We start from the raw sequence: 15,733 nt of genomic DNA on the forward strand, positions 1-15,733 counted from the left end.
GTTTGCGCATACATAGACCATTGATCTTTAGCGAAGTTCCTCCTTTCTAACCTCTTCTATAATATATATATTTATTTCATCAAAGAAGAACGGAGCAGATATAAAGACATTAGATCTAGAGAAAGCATGTGATCACATATCTCAAAACCTTCATGGAAAAAGAGCCAAGAAAATAAAGAGAGTTTAGATGAGCAACTCATAATGAGCTAGGGCCACACTAGACCAGACTTGCACATTGTACTATTCTCATCTTTACAAGTACGAATTAAACTAATTGTCACATGCATCTTGTACACAAATTTAATTACTAAGATGTGGACACATAACAAAATATCAATCATCTCGATTTTTTTAATACTCAAAACTCAAACACGATATCTTTAATATATACCACCAGCTTCAATGTGCACCTTAGTGAAAGAGGCATTTTGTTGGGGGCAAAAAGTACCCAACTCATTGACCCTGCCACCAAAGAAATCCACTACAACCAGCTCCTAATCAATTTACACTTTTTCTTTCTTTTTTATTAATATCTTTTAAATTTTCTAAATAAATTAAAGCACAAACTTAAGACTAAAGATTTCTCCAGCCATGAACTTCAAAGACAAAATCGAAAGTTAGATATACCTAAACATACTTCTTTTTTTTAAAAAAGTACATCTTTTGCTTTCTCTACATGGTGTGTTTTGGTACAATGGAAAATATTTTTCACAAAAAATAAGTTCTTGAAAACAAATTATTTTGATATTATTTTCTAGTATATTCGATAAATAAGTAAAAAAAACTTTATCATAAATTTTTTATATGTAATCTAACAAATTACTATAAGGTCCCCCGAGGGTGGCAAGGGTAGGGGTTAGGGGGCGATGATACAATAAACATTTATAGAACTCGCAACCTTCGGGTTGGAAGTGAGGGGTGCTTACCATCCGAGCAACTCCCTCTTGTCAGACAGACATATTCGTCATTTTTAAGGAACTTATTTTTTCCAGAGAAAATATTTTTCAAAAATTTCGTCCTACCAAAACACACCCAATATTTAGGTTTCCAGTCTATAGTGTTTGATTCCTTTCTTAGAAAAAACACCAAAAAGATGACAAAAGAAATCATGTGAAGAAAAGAATGAGACATGACCAAAAGGTTCAAGGAACCATCCAGCCTAACATTTTATGTCATACATTTGTGTACACACACACAATCACTCCAAAATAAAATCCAAATCTTCAACTTCTCTTCCTCTCAAAAATCAATCCATCTTCTTCTCAAACCATTTAATTTCCACTCAAAATCTTAAATTGAATGTCAAATTTCAACTTAGGAAAAAAGCTTATTCTACCAACTAAAAAAACATGGAAAAGCTTCACCAACAAATTACAATCAAGATTACACAAACTCAACCTTTCAAAAGCTTACAAAAGTTCCAAAAACCTTTGTATTAGAGCTTACAACTACATTTCCCCTATTATTACTCGAAAATTCTACTCGTTGATCCATCGTTCTTCATCACCACCACGTACTCATCGTAAATTTTACCATAATTACTACCAATACCAACAATGTCATAAAAATACTTCACCTATATACGTGGACCAACTTTTCCCCGAACCTATACTGAAACAACCAGCATGTCAAAACCATAACGTTAAGATATCCGCACCTCAGACTGAACAATTTGTTGCTTCGAGTAGTGGTGGTAATGTTAATTGTAGAAACAAATTGGATCAAGAAGAGAAAGAGGTTATTATGAAGGGTATTGAGGTAAATATTGCATTGAAAAAAGGTAAGGCAATTATTGAGAGTAGTTGTATTAATAATTATAGAACAAGTGATAATATTAATATTATTGATGAATGGAGAACTCCTTCAATGCCACATATAAATGGAGTGGATAAAAGAGCTGAAGAATTTATATCTAAGGTTCGTGAAGATATGGAGCTTGAAAGACAAAAATCAATTCTTGATTTTCAAGAAATGTTGGCTAGAGGTGTTTAAATATAATATTTTTGGTCAAAATTATTATTGGAATATTTCAAAAATTGAAGTATAAGTTTTGATTTTTTGTTCAATTCCTTACTTCCTAATTTTTAAGGGGGAAAAAAGAAATTGAATTGATTTTCTCTTCTTTTGTTTTACGTCACACTATATCTGGAGGATCAATAGTGTTCTCACTTATTCTTCAGCATGACTTGAAATCTGATGATGAAGGTGTTCATTCACTGAGCAAATCTTGCTTGTTAATTGATTTTCTCTTTGATTTGGTGTGATAGAGTAATTAAAGTGTGGATAAGAAATTTAGGTGGTGTGGTATTGTTTTTTTATGTTATATTTTTAATTTCAAGAATTGTATTGTAGTAAACATTGATTATTTTTATTGGTTGTTATGAATAAATGAATATGATAAAACTTGTACTGGTTTTCTTTCAGACCAGAGCTTTTAGATCATTTAATTTCCAAGTTTTTGATAGACTTACTTGAAATTATAGTTGGTGCTAATTGGCATAATTGCAGGGGAAATATCAGATACCCTTAACCTATAGCTGGTACTAATTGGTATAATTAGGATCATGTATAAGTTTTAAGAGAGACTTGAATAAAACGCGCTAAGTTTAGGGGAGTCTTTATACATTCTGATGTGGAATGGTCATCTAGATACTTCTTAATACACCAATAAACAAAAACGAAAAAATTTAGGATACGAGATTCAAATTTGTTCTTGTCAAGCTCCGAGCCAGAACAAGACTTGGCTAGATCCTCTAGCTCTGCTTTGGATGCAACCATATATGGCCTCTAGTTCTTCGGGTAGTTGTGATCGTTTATCTGCCTGAAGAAATTTGTGGATATCTAACTCAGATATTGACTTCGAATAAGAAAGTTGCAGGGTTAGCAATGTCAGAACAAGACTCTGACTTGACTTAAGAGATTACACTGGAATTTGAATATGTTGTTGTTGTTGGATACTTCTTGACTAAGACTACCATCAGGTGCAATAATTACATTTTTCCAGTTCATTGGAGAATATATGCAAAAGTATTTAGTTGGGCAGCAAAAAAGAATTCATATTTACTAGTCGAATCTAAAACCTTTGATTAAAAATAGACAAGGACGTAACAATCCAACACAAAATTATTGTTATCCTTCACTTTTTGATTACTTTAGTTATGTTCTGTTCCAAACCTTCAATAGGACCATTTTATTTCTCTTTCATATAGCTACAAAAACAATTCAACTTTCGGCTCAAGATTTGAGTTTGAGCAATTAATTAGTTTGAGTTTAAAACATGACTTAACAAATTAAAGAATTGATGAAATTTATAAACTATATTCTTTCAAACGACTATAGGGCCGATATGATATTTTATAATGAATTCAATATTCTGATCGGATATCAATTTCAAACTTTATTAGCTTGTGTTATTGCTCAGAATTGTTGTTAAAATAAGTAAATAATTGATGCACTTAGAGACCTCTTTTCAGGTTTGGTCTCGTTACATTGACATTTCTCATAAATAAATTTAGGCATAATACATAAACATGACCCTTAACTTGGTGTCAGTTGGCAACTATGACCTCCAACTTTGAGCGTGCACAAATAGACACTTAAACTTGTATAAAATTAAACAAGTAGACACATGTGTCCTACATGACATCCTACATGACAATTTTGTATCCTACGTGGCGTCCTATGTGTATTATGCCATGACAATTTGGTCTCGTTACATTGATATTTCTCATAAATTTATAATATTACATTTATTTCTCTTAATATATTTATTTTTTTAACTATATTCTAAAGGCCAACATGAGACACCCTCTCTTTCGTTCTTGAAAAGTCACTAAAAAAAAAAACATTTTGACTTGTTTGATAACACGTAGGCCTCAAGCATGGACCAGCCCTTTTGTTGTTAGAAAAAATGACAGTTACTTTCTTCCTACACCACAATTTCAAATAATGCCGTATATTGCGCGTCACACTCTACTACAAAAATCTCACAACCCGAGGCTATCTTCACAATAATTATCATTCCAAAAATATCCTTTATATTTGATAGTCCATAGCCGCTACTCTTTGAGTGCGCGGTAAATCCTCTGCTCTCATGCAATAGCTTGCAGGCTTTTAATTTGGATGAATAAGTTTCTTATTATCAAAAGAAAAGAAAAAACATTCAAAATGGTATTTTAATCAAATATAAGTAGTACTCCCTTCATCTGAATTTATGTGATATACTTTATCTGAATATGAAATTTAAGAAATATGAAAGACTTCACGAGATTTCAAAATTAACTTTAAAAAAGTACATTTTTTGTTAAATATGTGAAATTCAACATGAACAAATGTTGATAAAAAGAAAATGTATGAATCTTTTTCGACGAACTAAAATGAAAAGTTTTGTCAAATATAGCAAAATCATGTACTATTTGAATTTTGAATGTACCCCTAAAAGATAAGTGACTAATATTGTCATTTCCTTCCTAAAAACAAATGCTGACGAATCCAATAGTCTCAACGACGTCGTACTCACCACTAGTTTTGAGCCAATAAATATCGCCGCAGTCTTCTCGTTGCCCATCTCACTCTCATTTTCACTTCTTCGATCATAGTTTTCATCGCTCTAGTTAACTTCTAGATCTTCAACAAAAATGGCCAAAGATCCAGTTCGCGTTCTCGTTACTGGTGCTGCAGGTAATCGATCTGTTCTATGAACTTCAAATAGCTTAATTTTTGTGATTTTTTGGTATTTTTTTCAGTTTTTTTGGTTCAGGATGACTTAGATCTGTTGTTTTACTTCATTTTGACTTACTTTGATTGATTTTTAGAAGTCTTGCTTATCGGATTTAGCCTTAGATCTACTTGTTTACTGTTAGTTTTTTTGATTTAGTTGCCGATCCTTAATAACTTAATTGATACTTTTTAGAGTCCTGATTTCCTTATAAAATGTTGTTTGAGTATTTAGATAACTGAAAAGTAGTATAAGCTCCAACTATTAAGAGCGTATTACTTTGTTTGGGGTAGTTGATTCATCTGCTTGAGGTTGTCCAAGCATGTTTGCTTGATGTACTTGTTGTTTTACCAGTTAGTATTAATTGTATTAGCTTGCAAGGTTGAGATTCAGATCTTTGTTGCTCTGATTTGTAACTCCAACCAATTAAAATGATGACTGTTCTTTTCTGTTGTTGTTTGCTTTGATTTACTATGAGATATACTTTTAATTTGATTTTTTGATTTGAAAAAGAAGTTTAACTACTTTAGGATTGAGATTTAGTTGTTATTAGCATGATTGAGTTGATGCCTTTTTTTTTTGACAACGAACATGTAGTATTAACGACTGTGATGTCATGATTTAGATTTGTGGATTCGTGGTTTGGATAAACTTCTCATGTGTTAAGCTAGATAATTATGAAGATTCGCTTGTTAGTGTGTTTGGAATCTGTTTCGAGGTTTTACAATTTCTTTTCTGCAGTTGGAAAATGTAATTGTGAGATTAATATTTTATTGGTTTCAAAATTATGAATTGGTTGGAATGTTATGTTAACAGGGTAATGTTGATTTGTTTTCAGGACAAATTGGATATGCCTTGGTGCCTATGATTGCCAGGGGAGTGATGTTGGGCGCAGATCAGCCTGTAATTCTCCACATGTTGGATATTCCACCTGCTGCTGAGGCACTGAATGGAGTGAAGATGGAATTAGTGGATGCTGCCTTCCCTCTTCTTAAGGGTTGGTGCAGTTGCTTATAATCTTTACGTTATGGCATTTTATCACTTTTTGTAAATTAAATTGGTTTAAATGGTGTGTTCTTCCATGTATGTGTTAGGTGTTGTTGCTACAACTGATGCTGTTGAGGCATGCACTGGTGTCAATGTTGCGGTCATGGTTGGAGGTTTCCCCAGGAAAGAAGGCATGGAAAGGAAAGATGTGATGTCAAAGAATGTTTCTATTTACAAGTCCCAGGCTTCTGCACTTGAGAAGCATGCAGCTCCCAACTGCAAGGTCAGGCAAAAGTATATAGATCTTTGTTAGTCCTTTTAAATTTTTAGCTTTTGCGTCTGGTAAATTGCACCTAGTGTCCAGCACTGCATGATATACTTCCAGCCTTTGATTAGATTATTCTTCTATTTTGACTGTGGAGGTAATTGATTACTTGACTGATGAATAGATCACCTAAGTCGGTGAGAATATTTATGAGATGTCTATTGCCAACTTTTAATGTCTCGTGTGTTACTTTAATATGTCCTTTCTGCCACAAACTCTCTAATGTCTTTGTTATTTATTGCCTTCTGTTTGTGTCAATGGAAGAATCATTGAACCATTTTCAGGATTTCAATGAAACATGCTGTGCCTTCATTTTATATGTGGTATTAAAGTTTTGCCTTGTGCCTCTTCCAGGTGTTGGTTGTTGCTAACCCTGCCAATACAAATGCATTGATCTTGAAAGAATTTGCACCATCCATTCCCGAAAAGAATATTACCTGTCTCACAAGGTTGGACCATAACAGGGCCCTCGGCCAAATCTCAGAGAGACTGAGTGTCCAAGTTAGTGATGTTAAAAATGTCATCATTTGGGGAAACCACTCATCATCACAGTATCCTGATGTCAACCATGCAACAGTTGCAACACCAGCTGGTGATAAGCCAGTCCGTGAACTTGTGGCTGATGATGCATGGTAAAACGAATCAGACTTGTTGGAAATTGATTACCTATTTTTTTTCTTCAATTTTGCTGATTAACTGATAAATTATATTCTCTGTATTTAGGTTGAACAGTGAGTTCATTTCTACTGTACAGCAGAGGGGTGCTGCCATTATCAAGGCTAGAAAGCTTTCTAGTGCCCTTTCCGCTGCTAGTTCTGCTTGTGATCACATTCGTGACTGGGTCCTTGGAACTCCAGAGGTAGATCTCTTAACTTGGGTCCTTTTTGTATTAATATATAAGAAAGTTATTATTATGCACGTTGCTGTCTATAAAGTAGTTCTTATCTCAATTTTTTTCAAACCAAATGTTGCAGGGCACTTTTGTTTCTATGGGTGTTTACTCTGATGGGTCATACAATGTCCCAGCTGGGCTTATTTATTCCTTCCCAGTTACATGCAAAAATGGAGAATGGTCCATTGTTCAAGGTTAGAAAATATATTTTATTAGCATTCAGATACTGTCCTTGATTTTAATCAATTGTTTACACTGTTCCATTTTAGTCTCATCTTATTATTGGTCTCAGGCTGTTGTCTTTTTAAACATATTTGGTCAAATTAAATGGATTAATCTGAGTCGTAAATCATGCTGTCGGATTATGGGATCCACATTCCTTGTATTAGCCATCTTTAGCCTCAAAGATTGTCGTAGCATATGTGGAAGAGAGCATTTGGGGAAAATATTTCTAAATTAGACGTCTATTTGCCTGACGGATTTTCATTAGAAAAAAACCATGCCAACCCTTTACTGAGTTTTAACTTTAGATGTTAACTAATGATTTCTCTGGAAGTTCCCATATAAATTTGTATGAGTTGTTTGTCAACATGGTCTTGAGTATTTTATTTATTGTTCGTGTGCCCAGGTCTTCCAATTGACGAGTTCTCAAGAAAGAAGTTGGACTTGACAGCCGAGGAACTATCTGAGGAAAAAGCATTGGCTTACTCCTGCCTTACTTAAATTACCCAAATATCCTGAATTGCCTTTTCGACATATGAGGAGTGTATGTGGTAATAGAAGTGGCTTCAGTTTTGAATAAAGCCATTGTTGATTCTTGAGGGAAGTGATGATGATGGGAATACTGCTTTTGTCAGTTGTTTATGTACTCTATTTTATGCCAAAATTTCGAGATAGAACTGATGTCTTTTTCGAATAATTAGCATCTTTTGTTCGCCCTTGGATGATGATTTTCCGTAATGAGCAAGTTTTTGTTCTTGCCCATCAATTTTCCCTTAAATTGTTAACACTTGTTGATGTGTGGTGTGCTTTATATTGTGCTTCAAACAAGCACAAAACTGGTTAGTCGCTCGTGGACAATTGAACTCAACATCAAGTTAAGTCTACACATAGCCAACCATCTAAGCTATTGAAATTTTCAAGCTATTTTAGAGAGACCCTTAAGAATAACGGAAAAGGGCCTAAAATACCCTTGAACTAATAGATTTGATACAAAAATATCTTTTGTTGACCTTTATTGGCTCTGAAATGCCCTTATTTTTTACGGCCACATTTTAAAATATTAATAAATGTATCATATATTACGTGGCATGATTTTATTAGTGTGTTTTAAAATTAACTTAACTAATTAAATCTCAATCCAAGATCCACCTAAAGAATCCATACCCACCTGCCCTAAATACCCATTAAATTAAGTGCAAAAAACCTTGATTTCATCTTGTTCATTATGCAAAATTTGATTTGATCTTCAAATTATTATCACCTTCTTCGTGAATCCAACTACAAATTCGTTCCAAGCTATTCTAATTCATCTTCAAAGCCCTCCAAAATCAAAATACAACTTCACAATGATGGCAAGACAATAATCTGAATCACCGACTTCAAAATAAGTAACAAATTATACATCAAAAATTTGTAATCGCCATCAGAGCTCTATCTGAGCTTCAATAGTGTTCAATATATTTAAACCAGGTTTTTTTCTTCTCAATATTCAGCTGACTTACGACGAGTTTAAGTTTCAAATAAAATACCAATTAGATTCAAGCTTAAAATAGTATACTTACCAAAATCAAATTTATCTACTGATATTTTTTTGGAGTTCGAAGGATTCCGAATCAGGTTGGAAATTTATTTAAAGTTGAAGGTTCTTGAATCTCTAAATATAATTAATTGTAAAGTAATCTGGTTTATGATTTGGCTGATGATTTGGTGAATAAGATGGAGGAAAATGTCGAACGAATCAACGGAACTCCATTTTTGAAGTCGAAGAATTTCACATCTCAATTTCAAAATTTGAGAACTTAAGTTTGTAGGTTACCATTGTCAAAATCGTTTGAAGAATCATTTATTCTACTTAAATTTAGGTTCACTTACTAATTTGGGTATGTATTAAGGAAAAGTAAATTCACTATGGGGAGGATTTTACTCTAAAAAGCTTGAAGAACACCAGAATAAAAAAAAAAATTCTTAGTTTAATGGGGTTCTTTTTAGGTGGGGCGGGTATGAGTTTATTTGGTGGATCCAAATTTGGGTCGGAATTTGATTAGTTTAGGTGAATTGTAAACACACCAATAAAATCGTGTCACGTAATAAATGATACATTTAATAATATTTTAAAATGTGGCCGTCAAAAGTAAGGGCATTTTAGGGCCAATACATTGACGGCAAGGGTATTTTAGGACCGAAATATCGACGAAGGGTATTTTAGGCCCTTTTCCATAAGAATAATACATGAACCTTTTCTTTTCCATCTACCTCCCTTGTCTTTTAAAAAAAGTTATTAGATACTATGGGGTCGTTTGGTACAAGGATTAATAATGCATGGATTAGTAATGCTGAGATTAGTAATATAGGGATTAATAGTGCAGGGATTATTTTTACCAACTGTTTGGTTTTGTTTTTCACCTCATCTTGTACATGGACTAAAACTTTATATAAAAAAAAATTCAGTTATACCCTTGAATTATTATGCTAGTGGGTCAAGGTAAATAATTGCCGGACACTATTATTTTTTATGACCTTCTATCTATTTTTGAGAAGGAACAATTTTGTTGTCATGTTTACCTTTTTTTCACTTAAATTATTTGAGGATAAATAATTGTCATCTTAGTAAATTCATCGCTTACAAAATGTCAATTTTCAATTTTAAAAAAGATAAACTATCAACTTTTAAAATTGAAAAGATGGTAAACAATAGTAAAATTGATTAAATCGTCTATATTTACACATAAAAATTGCAAATTGTAATTTTAATATGTATTCAATTTTATAAATTGTTCAAAATACAAATAATTAGAAAACCGCACAAATTATACCTTCAATTAAGATCACAAACGTCATGTTGTGATATATTTGCCTTTTTAATTAGTTAATATTAAACTACTCACATTTCAAATATTGTATTAATTTGTATTGGATTTATTTAGTAACAAACAACTCTCTCTAAATAATTTGTAAGTTAATTTATTTAAATAAATTTAGTAGTACAAATATAAAACATAAAATCAAGAAAATAAACAAAATAATTAAAATGATTTGAGGGATATTTTTATCTTTACGTAGATTTATCCCATCGTATTATATCCATGTATTACTAATACCTCCAAATGAAAGGTATTAGTAATACATCCTATAATACCATGTAGGAGGTATAACTAATCCATGGATTAGTTATACATAGACCCAATTTCCTACCAAACATAGTACTAAATAATACCATACATAATACATGGACTATTTATTTTAATGCGGTCTATCAAACGACCCCTATGGCTTCTTCGATTTTTCACATTTTAATATGCTGTTATACACATTCAAGATCACAATATTGCGCTATGCATTACTTTGGTAAACATTGAATTATCGTATCGACATCGAAAAATTCGATATTACATAGGGTATCTTACGATTAAATTAACTAATATGTTCCTAAAATATTTTGGGGGATAAATTACGGATATATAAGGCAAGATAAAAATACAACGAAGTGAGTCAATGTATCGAAAGTCATTTTAAATAGAAGTTACTTGGAATTTGCAAATGAAACCAACTGTAGAATTATGTTATAGCAAAAAGGAAATGATAGCAAAAAGATCAAAGTTTGGAGAATTATGGGATAAAAAAAGGGAAATGTAAGAGAAGTTGACGAGAAAATGCAAAAATATTTTTGGAACCCCAGATAATCCGCAACCGGATAATTCACAACTACTACAATTTCTGCCACACTCTTCTGTCCTTCGGGTGAGTACTATGTGGTGAGCACTTTATGCACACGGGATAAACCCTTATTGTGTAATTGTCCGCAAACCACAAAAGATGTAAACTACACTAGACAAGCCCTATATATGCGATATAATCGACTTAGAAGGCATTGAGACTTGAGAGAGGTCAATCTCGAGTCATTCGTATGAATGACCAACTGAGCGATCCCGAAGGACACAATGCAAAAAATTAAGGACCAAATCCATTGAATTTTATTATTTAGAGTAATTTCTATGATATTTTCTCTCGAATGACTCATGATGATTTGCTATCCATTATGTGAAAAGAATGAGAAGAATACTAGTATTTCTTTTTCAGTCGGTCTCCGATATCCGTATTGAAGTCCTATTGCTTCGAGCTTATATCTAATTCACTTACTTTGTAATTTTATTCATCAATATAGAGGTCTCACCACAATAAAAAATGAATTGATTTTTGAATTTTGCTTGATCACTCTAGGCATTAAGAATTTCATCAAGGTTTTTGGATTGACTACTAATGATTTATTAGAGTCCCTTTTGTATCAATTTTAAAAGACGTTAGTTTTACCTTTTCTTTTTTAAAATTGAAAGATAATTTACTCGAAGTTTTCTTGAGACATATTATTTCCGTCCTAATTTATATGATGATATCGGACGGAGAGAGTAAGAAATTTACTTACTACATCACTAACAAGAAATTCTACTTTATATTATAAAAGTATGTAAACTATATATTGTTGCTTTTTGACTAATCCTAAAAGAAATTTGAACTACTTTTCCTAGTCCTTTTGATTCAATTAAATGTGGAAGTGAGCGAAAGAGTAGTCGAAATCATCACATTAAAGAGATAGATGAAGAACAATATTATTCAATATTTTGGCCTTAACTTAGATAAAGATTTTTCATTTATGAGAACCATCAATCGCTATTTGTTAGGTATACATAGAATAAATTTTACTTTAGTATAATAGTCCATAAATCACACACGAGAGGTAAATTGCATTAGGCAGTTCTATGCGACCAAGGGAGAGGGTCTTTACTTGAACCCTCTTGGCAAAAAATAACACTGTATTGTACGTATATAGAAGGTATTTTAAAAAAAAAACAATTTAGCAAGGGTAATAGTTTAGGGGATTCAAAATTTATCTTGAGGTTCCAAGTTCAAATCTCATACACTATATTTTATTTTTTTCGAACCTTTTCAGACCCTCTTAGTGAAAATTCTAGATCTCTATAGATTGTAGGACTCCAAAACCTAATGTCATAGGTTCAAATTTGTGATTTTTTCTTTTTAAATCGAACAGATTCATTCAGTAACTTTCACAACAATTCAAACTTGACCCTCTTGTGCATGTGAATTAAAGAAAGGAAGCCACTTGTATACAACAAGCTCAATTGAGAAAAATATACAGAAATTTCAAACCTAAATATATCTCATTTAAAATATTTCATGTTCAACCAACTCGGACATTCTTTTTAATCCAAGATTCAACATATTACTGATTAATTCCATGTTGACTAGTTAGGAAGACCATTAAAGGTCTATGTGTGAATTTAAAGTTATTTTCTGGTTAATAACAAAATCATGTCATTTTCAGTAGAAATTTTCACCTGATTTGACAAGTAAATAGTCTTTTTTTCACATCCATAATTTTCTTTGTTCCTACATAGAGTTTTCTCTCTTTATGTTTTCAACGTGTTAAGTCTTTTTTCGACACTATATAGTAAAAAAAAAATTAGGTTGTCCTTTAAAGTGTGTGAATGCATACATGATGTATCATGTATATATTTGTTGAATTGATGCAAATATCAGGTGCGAATAAATATATGTCTTAATTAGATCATTAGAAAAATTTGTTATATGATTAGAGACGGAATAAAGATTTACATTTTATGAGTTTTGCATTTTAAGACAATTTTAAATTTTAACAGTTAACTAAATTCTGAATTCAACTTTTATACATATTTGATGAATTTTTAATATGAACACAAAATTAAAATTACTAGGTTCTATTGAACTTACGTATCCCACCTCTACTAATACTATTCTCAAATAACTTGGAGCTAAATTTTCTATTCACACTATTATAAATATGAAAATAATAGTCCAAATCGAATTGATTTATCAACTGTCCTATGAAATCGACTATTCCCCTTTTCCATTTCTTTTAATATATATACACATTAGATATTTTTAGCATGCAATTATAGAAAAGTACTTTAAATTTGACAATTATAACTAAGAAAAATAATATTTGACTATCAAAATAGCAACATATCATTTGATATAGACAAGAAAATGGAATAATCAAAGCTATTGTGGTTAGCATGTCCATTTTAATTAGAGATCAGTCGCAGAAATATAAGGTAATAATAAATTTTTATAGTTTAATCTTTTTCCGAATCCTACACATATATAGGAGGAGCTTAGTGCGCCTGCACTTTTAAAGATCATAATCTCTAAGTACTAATGTATGGACATATATCATTAGAAGCAGATTTAGAACTTATAATTTTATGTGTTTAATTTTGAGATATATCATGTATTCGGTTGATTTACTAGGTTTGAAATATATTTTTATACAAAATTTGAGTCAAAATTATTAAATTTGAATGAGTTAATAGCTAATATACTAGATGCGCCTCTTAGACGGTTATCTTTCACATGTAGGTTAATGTTATGCAATGATTATTGTGGATGAATTTGGTCTAAAGTAAATATAATTTTGACCTTGAAATTTTGTCAGAAAATTATGTACCCCAGTGTTTTTGAATATTATTATTATTATTTATATACACCTTGTTTTTTTTATGCAATTTTATAAATCTCAATCCGCCTCTAATTAAATATTTATTCATTTTTAATTAAAGATTGAGATTCGAGTCTTACACTTGTTTTCGATATAAAACATCTTTAGCTTGATAGTTGAATTTTCGATAAGAATCAAAATTAATTAACTGTCAAAAGGAATATGAAACATCAGGTAAATTTCTGCAACATTTTCATAAAAAAGAATCTCAATAATAAATTCCACTTCCGTGAACTCTATGGTCAATTTTACTGTGGAAAGGAATTAATAAAACTGTCACACACATTTTTCCTGTGATTTGGAATTGTCTAAAAGTTCATTTGGGTGTGTTGGTGCGGAGGAAAATATTTTCTAAGTTTTTCATGTCGATTGATTAAATTTTTGAAAAAGATATTGATCGTGTCTATCTCATCTAGCACCTCATCCCGGTATCCCCATCTCAACACCCCACATCTTTAATTTATGCCGCCTTCCATTTTTTTGTTTAAATTACATACAAATATTTTTAGTGTAATATATATCAAACACACAAAAAGAAGTATACTTATTTTCCAAGAATAGGAAAATATTTTTCAGAAAAACGTTTGTTTTATGAAAAATAATAATTCTTGATACCGGACCCACCAAAACGGTGGTAAAATTATGATACCGGCCACATTTATTAAAAATAAATAAAACGTTTTCTACTATTTTAAGAAGTGATGTGTCATTTTACCATAGCATAGATTTTGCTTCACCAACATTGGTTGTGGTATAATGATGAAACTGTTTCATCACTAATCGAGCTTTCGATTCGAGTCTTAGATATAAAGAATTTTTTTATTGAGAGCGCCACTTTCGAATGAGCTTTGCAGTGCGCGATCCGGACACTATCCCAAATATGACACTATGGTGCGCAATTTGAATTTAGTCTAAACTCCAAAATAATAATAATAATAAAAATAAAAGAAAGGATAGCTTTTGCTTTCAATGGATTGACATGCAATCTATTTGAACTTCCATGATAAAAATTAATTTACACGTCAAAATTATTTTGATTTATCATTTGTACCTGCACATCAATGTTTAAAACCAAACAGCAATCAACATTTTCTCCTCTTTTTTTTTAAAAAAATGTTCTTTAGCCGACAGAAGTTCTTTAAACAATTATTGATATAATATTATTAGGGTAATGCTAAATGGCCATAAAATTTGGCCAAAAATTTTAAAAGTGTTTAATATTTTTTTTATTTTAAAATAAACTAATCTGTTTTCCATTTTTTTTAATTAAAAGATATTAAAGTTAATAAAAAGGTAAAAATATTCAAAAAAATAAAATAACATAGGTAAAATACCATTCTGGCCAAATTCTGCCGAAAAGAATTTTTCCATTAAGATCTTAAGTGAATATAGTGTCTCAAGTGAAATATGGTGAAGCTCAAATTAAGATCTTAAGTGAATATAGTGTCTCATGTTGATAGATTATTTTTCTTTAAAAAAAAAACGAAGACCCAATAAATCATAGTTAAATTATGAACGAGGTGGAAGAAAGGGTATTCACATTTTAATACATAGTAGGGCCCCAGAACGCTAAAAGGTGGGGGGTTCGAATCCTACTTGGGGAGATTTTTTAGTTATCGCTTTTCTAACCTAGTGCTTGCCTCAGGTGGTGTCCTTCTCCTTTCTTTCTAAACTAGCAGAATCGTGGGACATCAAAAGTGGTAAGTTGATTGTTGGTTTTTGGAACGCAAAGCTAACCCTCAAAATTGAATATTACCTCAGCTCAAAGGTTGTTTACTCAGATATTTCTTATCAAAGCAAGGAATTCGTTTCAGGCGAAATCAAATTAGAAGCTATTTCCGCTGATTATTCCTCTGTCCTTTATCAGAAATTTCATTAAAAAAAAACATATATCCTCCTTTATTAGAATATTTGACATGATATGAATCTCATATGGACTATGGTCATGTCAATAAATATCAAATATCACATATGATCCTAAAAAGAAAAAGTGAATTAGTAAATTAAGGATACATAACAATTCATCCAATGACAAGAGGA

At 31.4% G+C, this 15,733-nt stretch overlaps 1 protein-coding gene across 1 annotated transcript; it reads left to right on the forward strand.

Moving 5' to 3' along the window:
* Window positions 1-4,600: 4,600 nt before the first annotated feature.
* LOC102577663 (malate dehydrogenase-like protein) lies at window positions 4,601-7,830 on the forward strand. The gene is given in 7 exon segments (NM_001288558.1): window positions 4,601-4,680; window positions 5,556-5,714; window positions 5,812-5,987; window positions 6,384-6,661; window positions 6,753-6,888; window positions 7,004-7,115; window positions 7,550-7,830. Coding segments are annotated over 7 exon segments (999 nt in total). The 5' UTR covers window positions 4,601-4,637; the 3' UTR covers window positions 7,645-7,830.
* Window positions 7,831-15,733: the final 7,903 nt, after the last annotated feature.

The sequence above is a fragment of the Solanum tuberosum genome, unplaced genomic scaffold (genome assembly GCF_000226075.1).
Source record: "Solanum tuberosum cultivar DM 1-3 516 R44 unplaced genomic scaffold, SolTub_3.0 scf00174, whole genome shotgun sequence".
Lineage (NCBI taxonomy): Eukaryota > Viridiplantae > Streptophyta > Magnoliopsida > Solanales > Solanaceae > Solanum > Solanum tuberosum.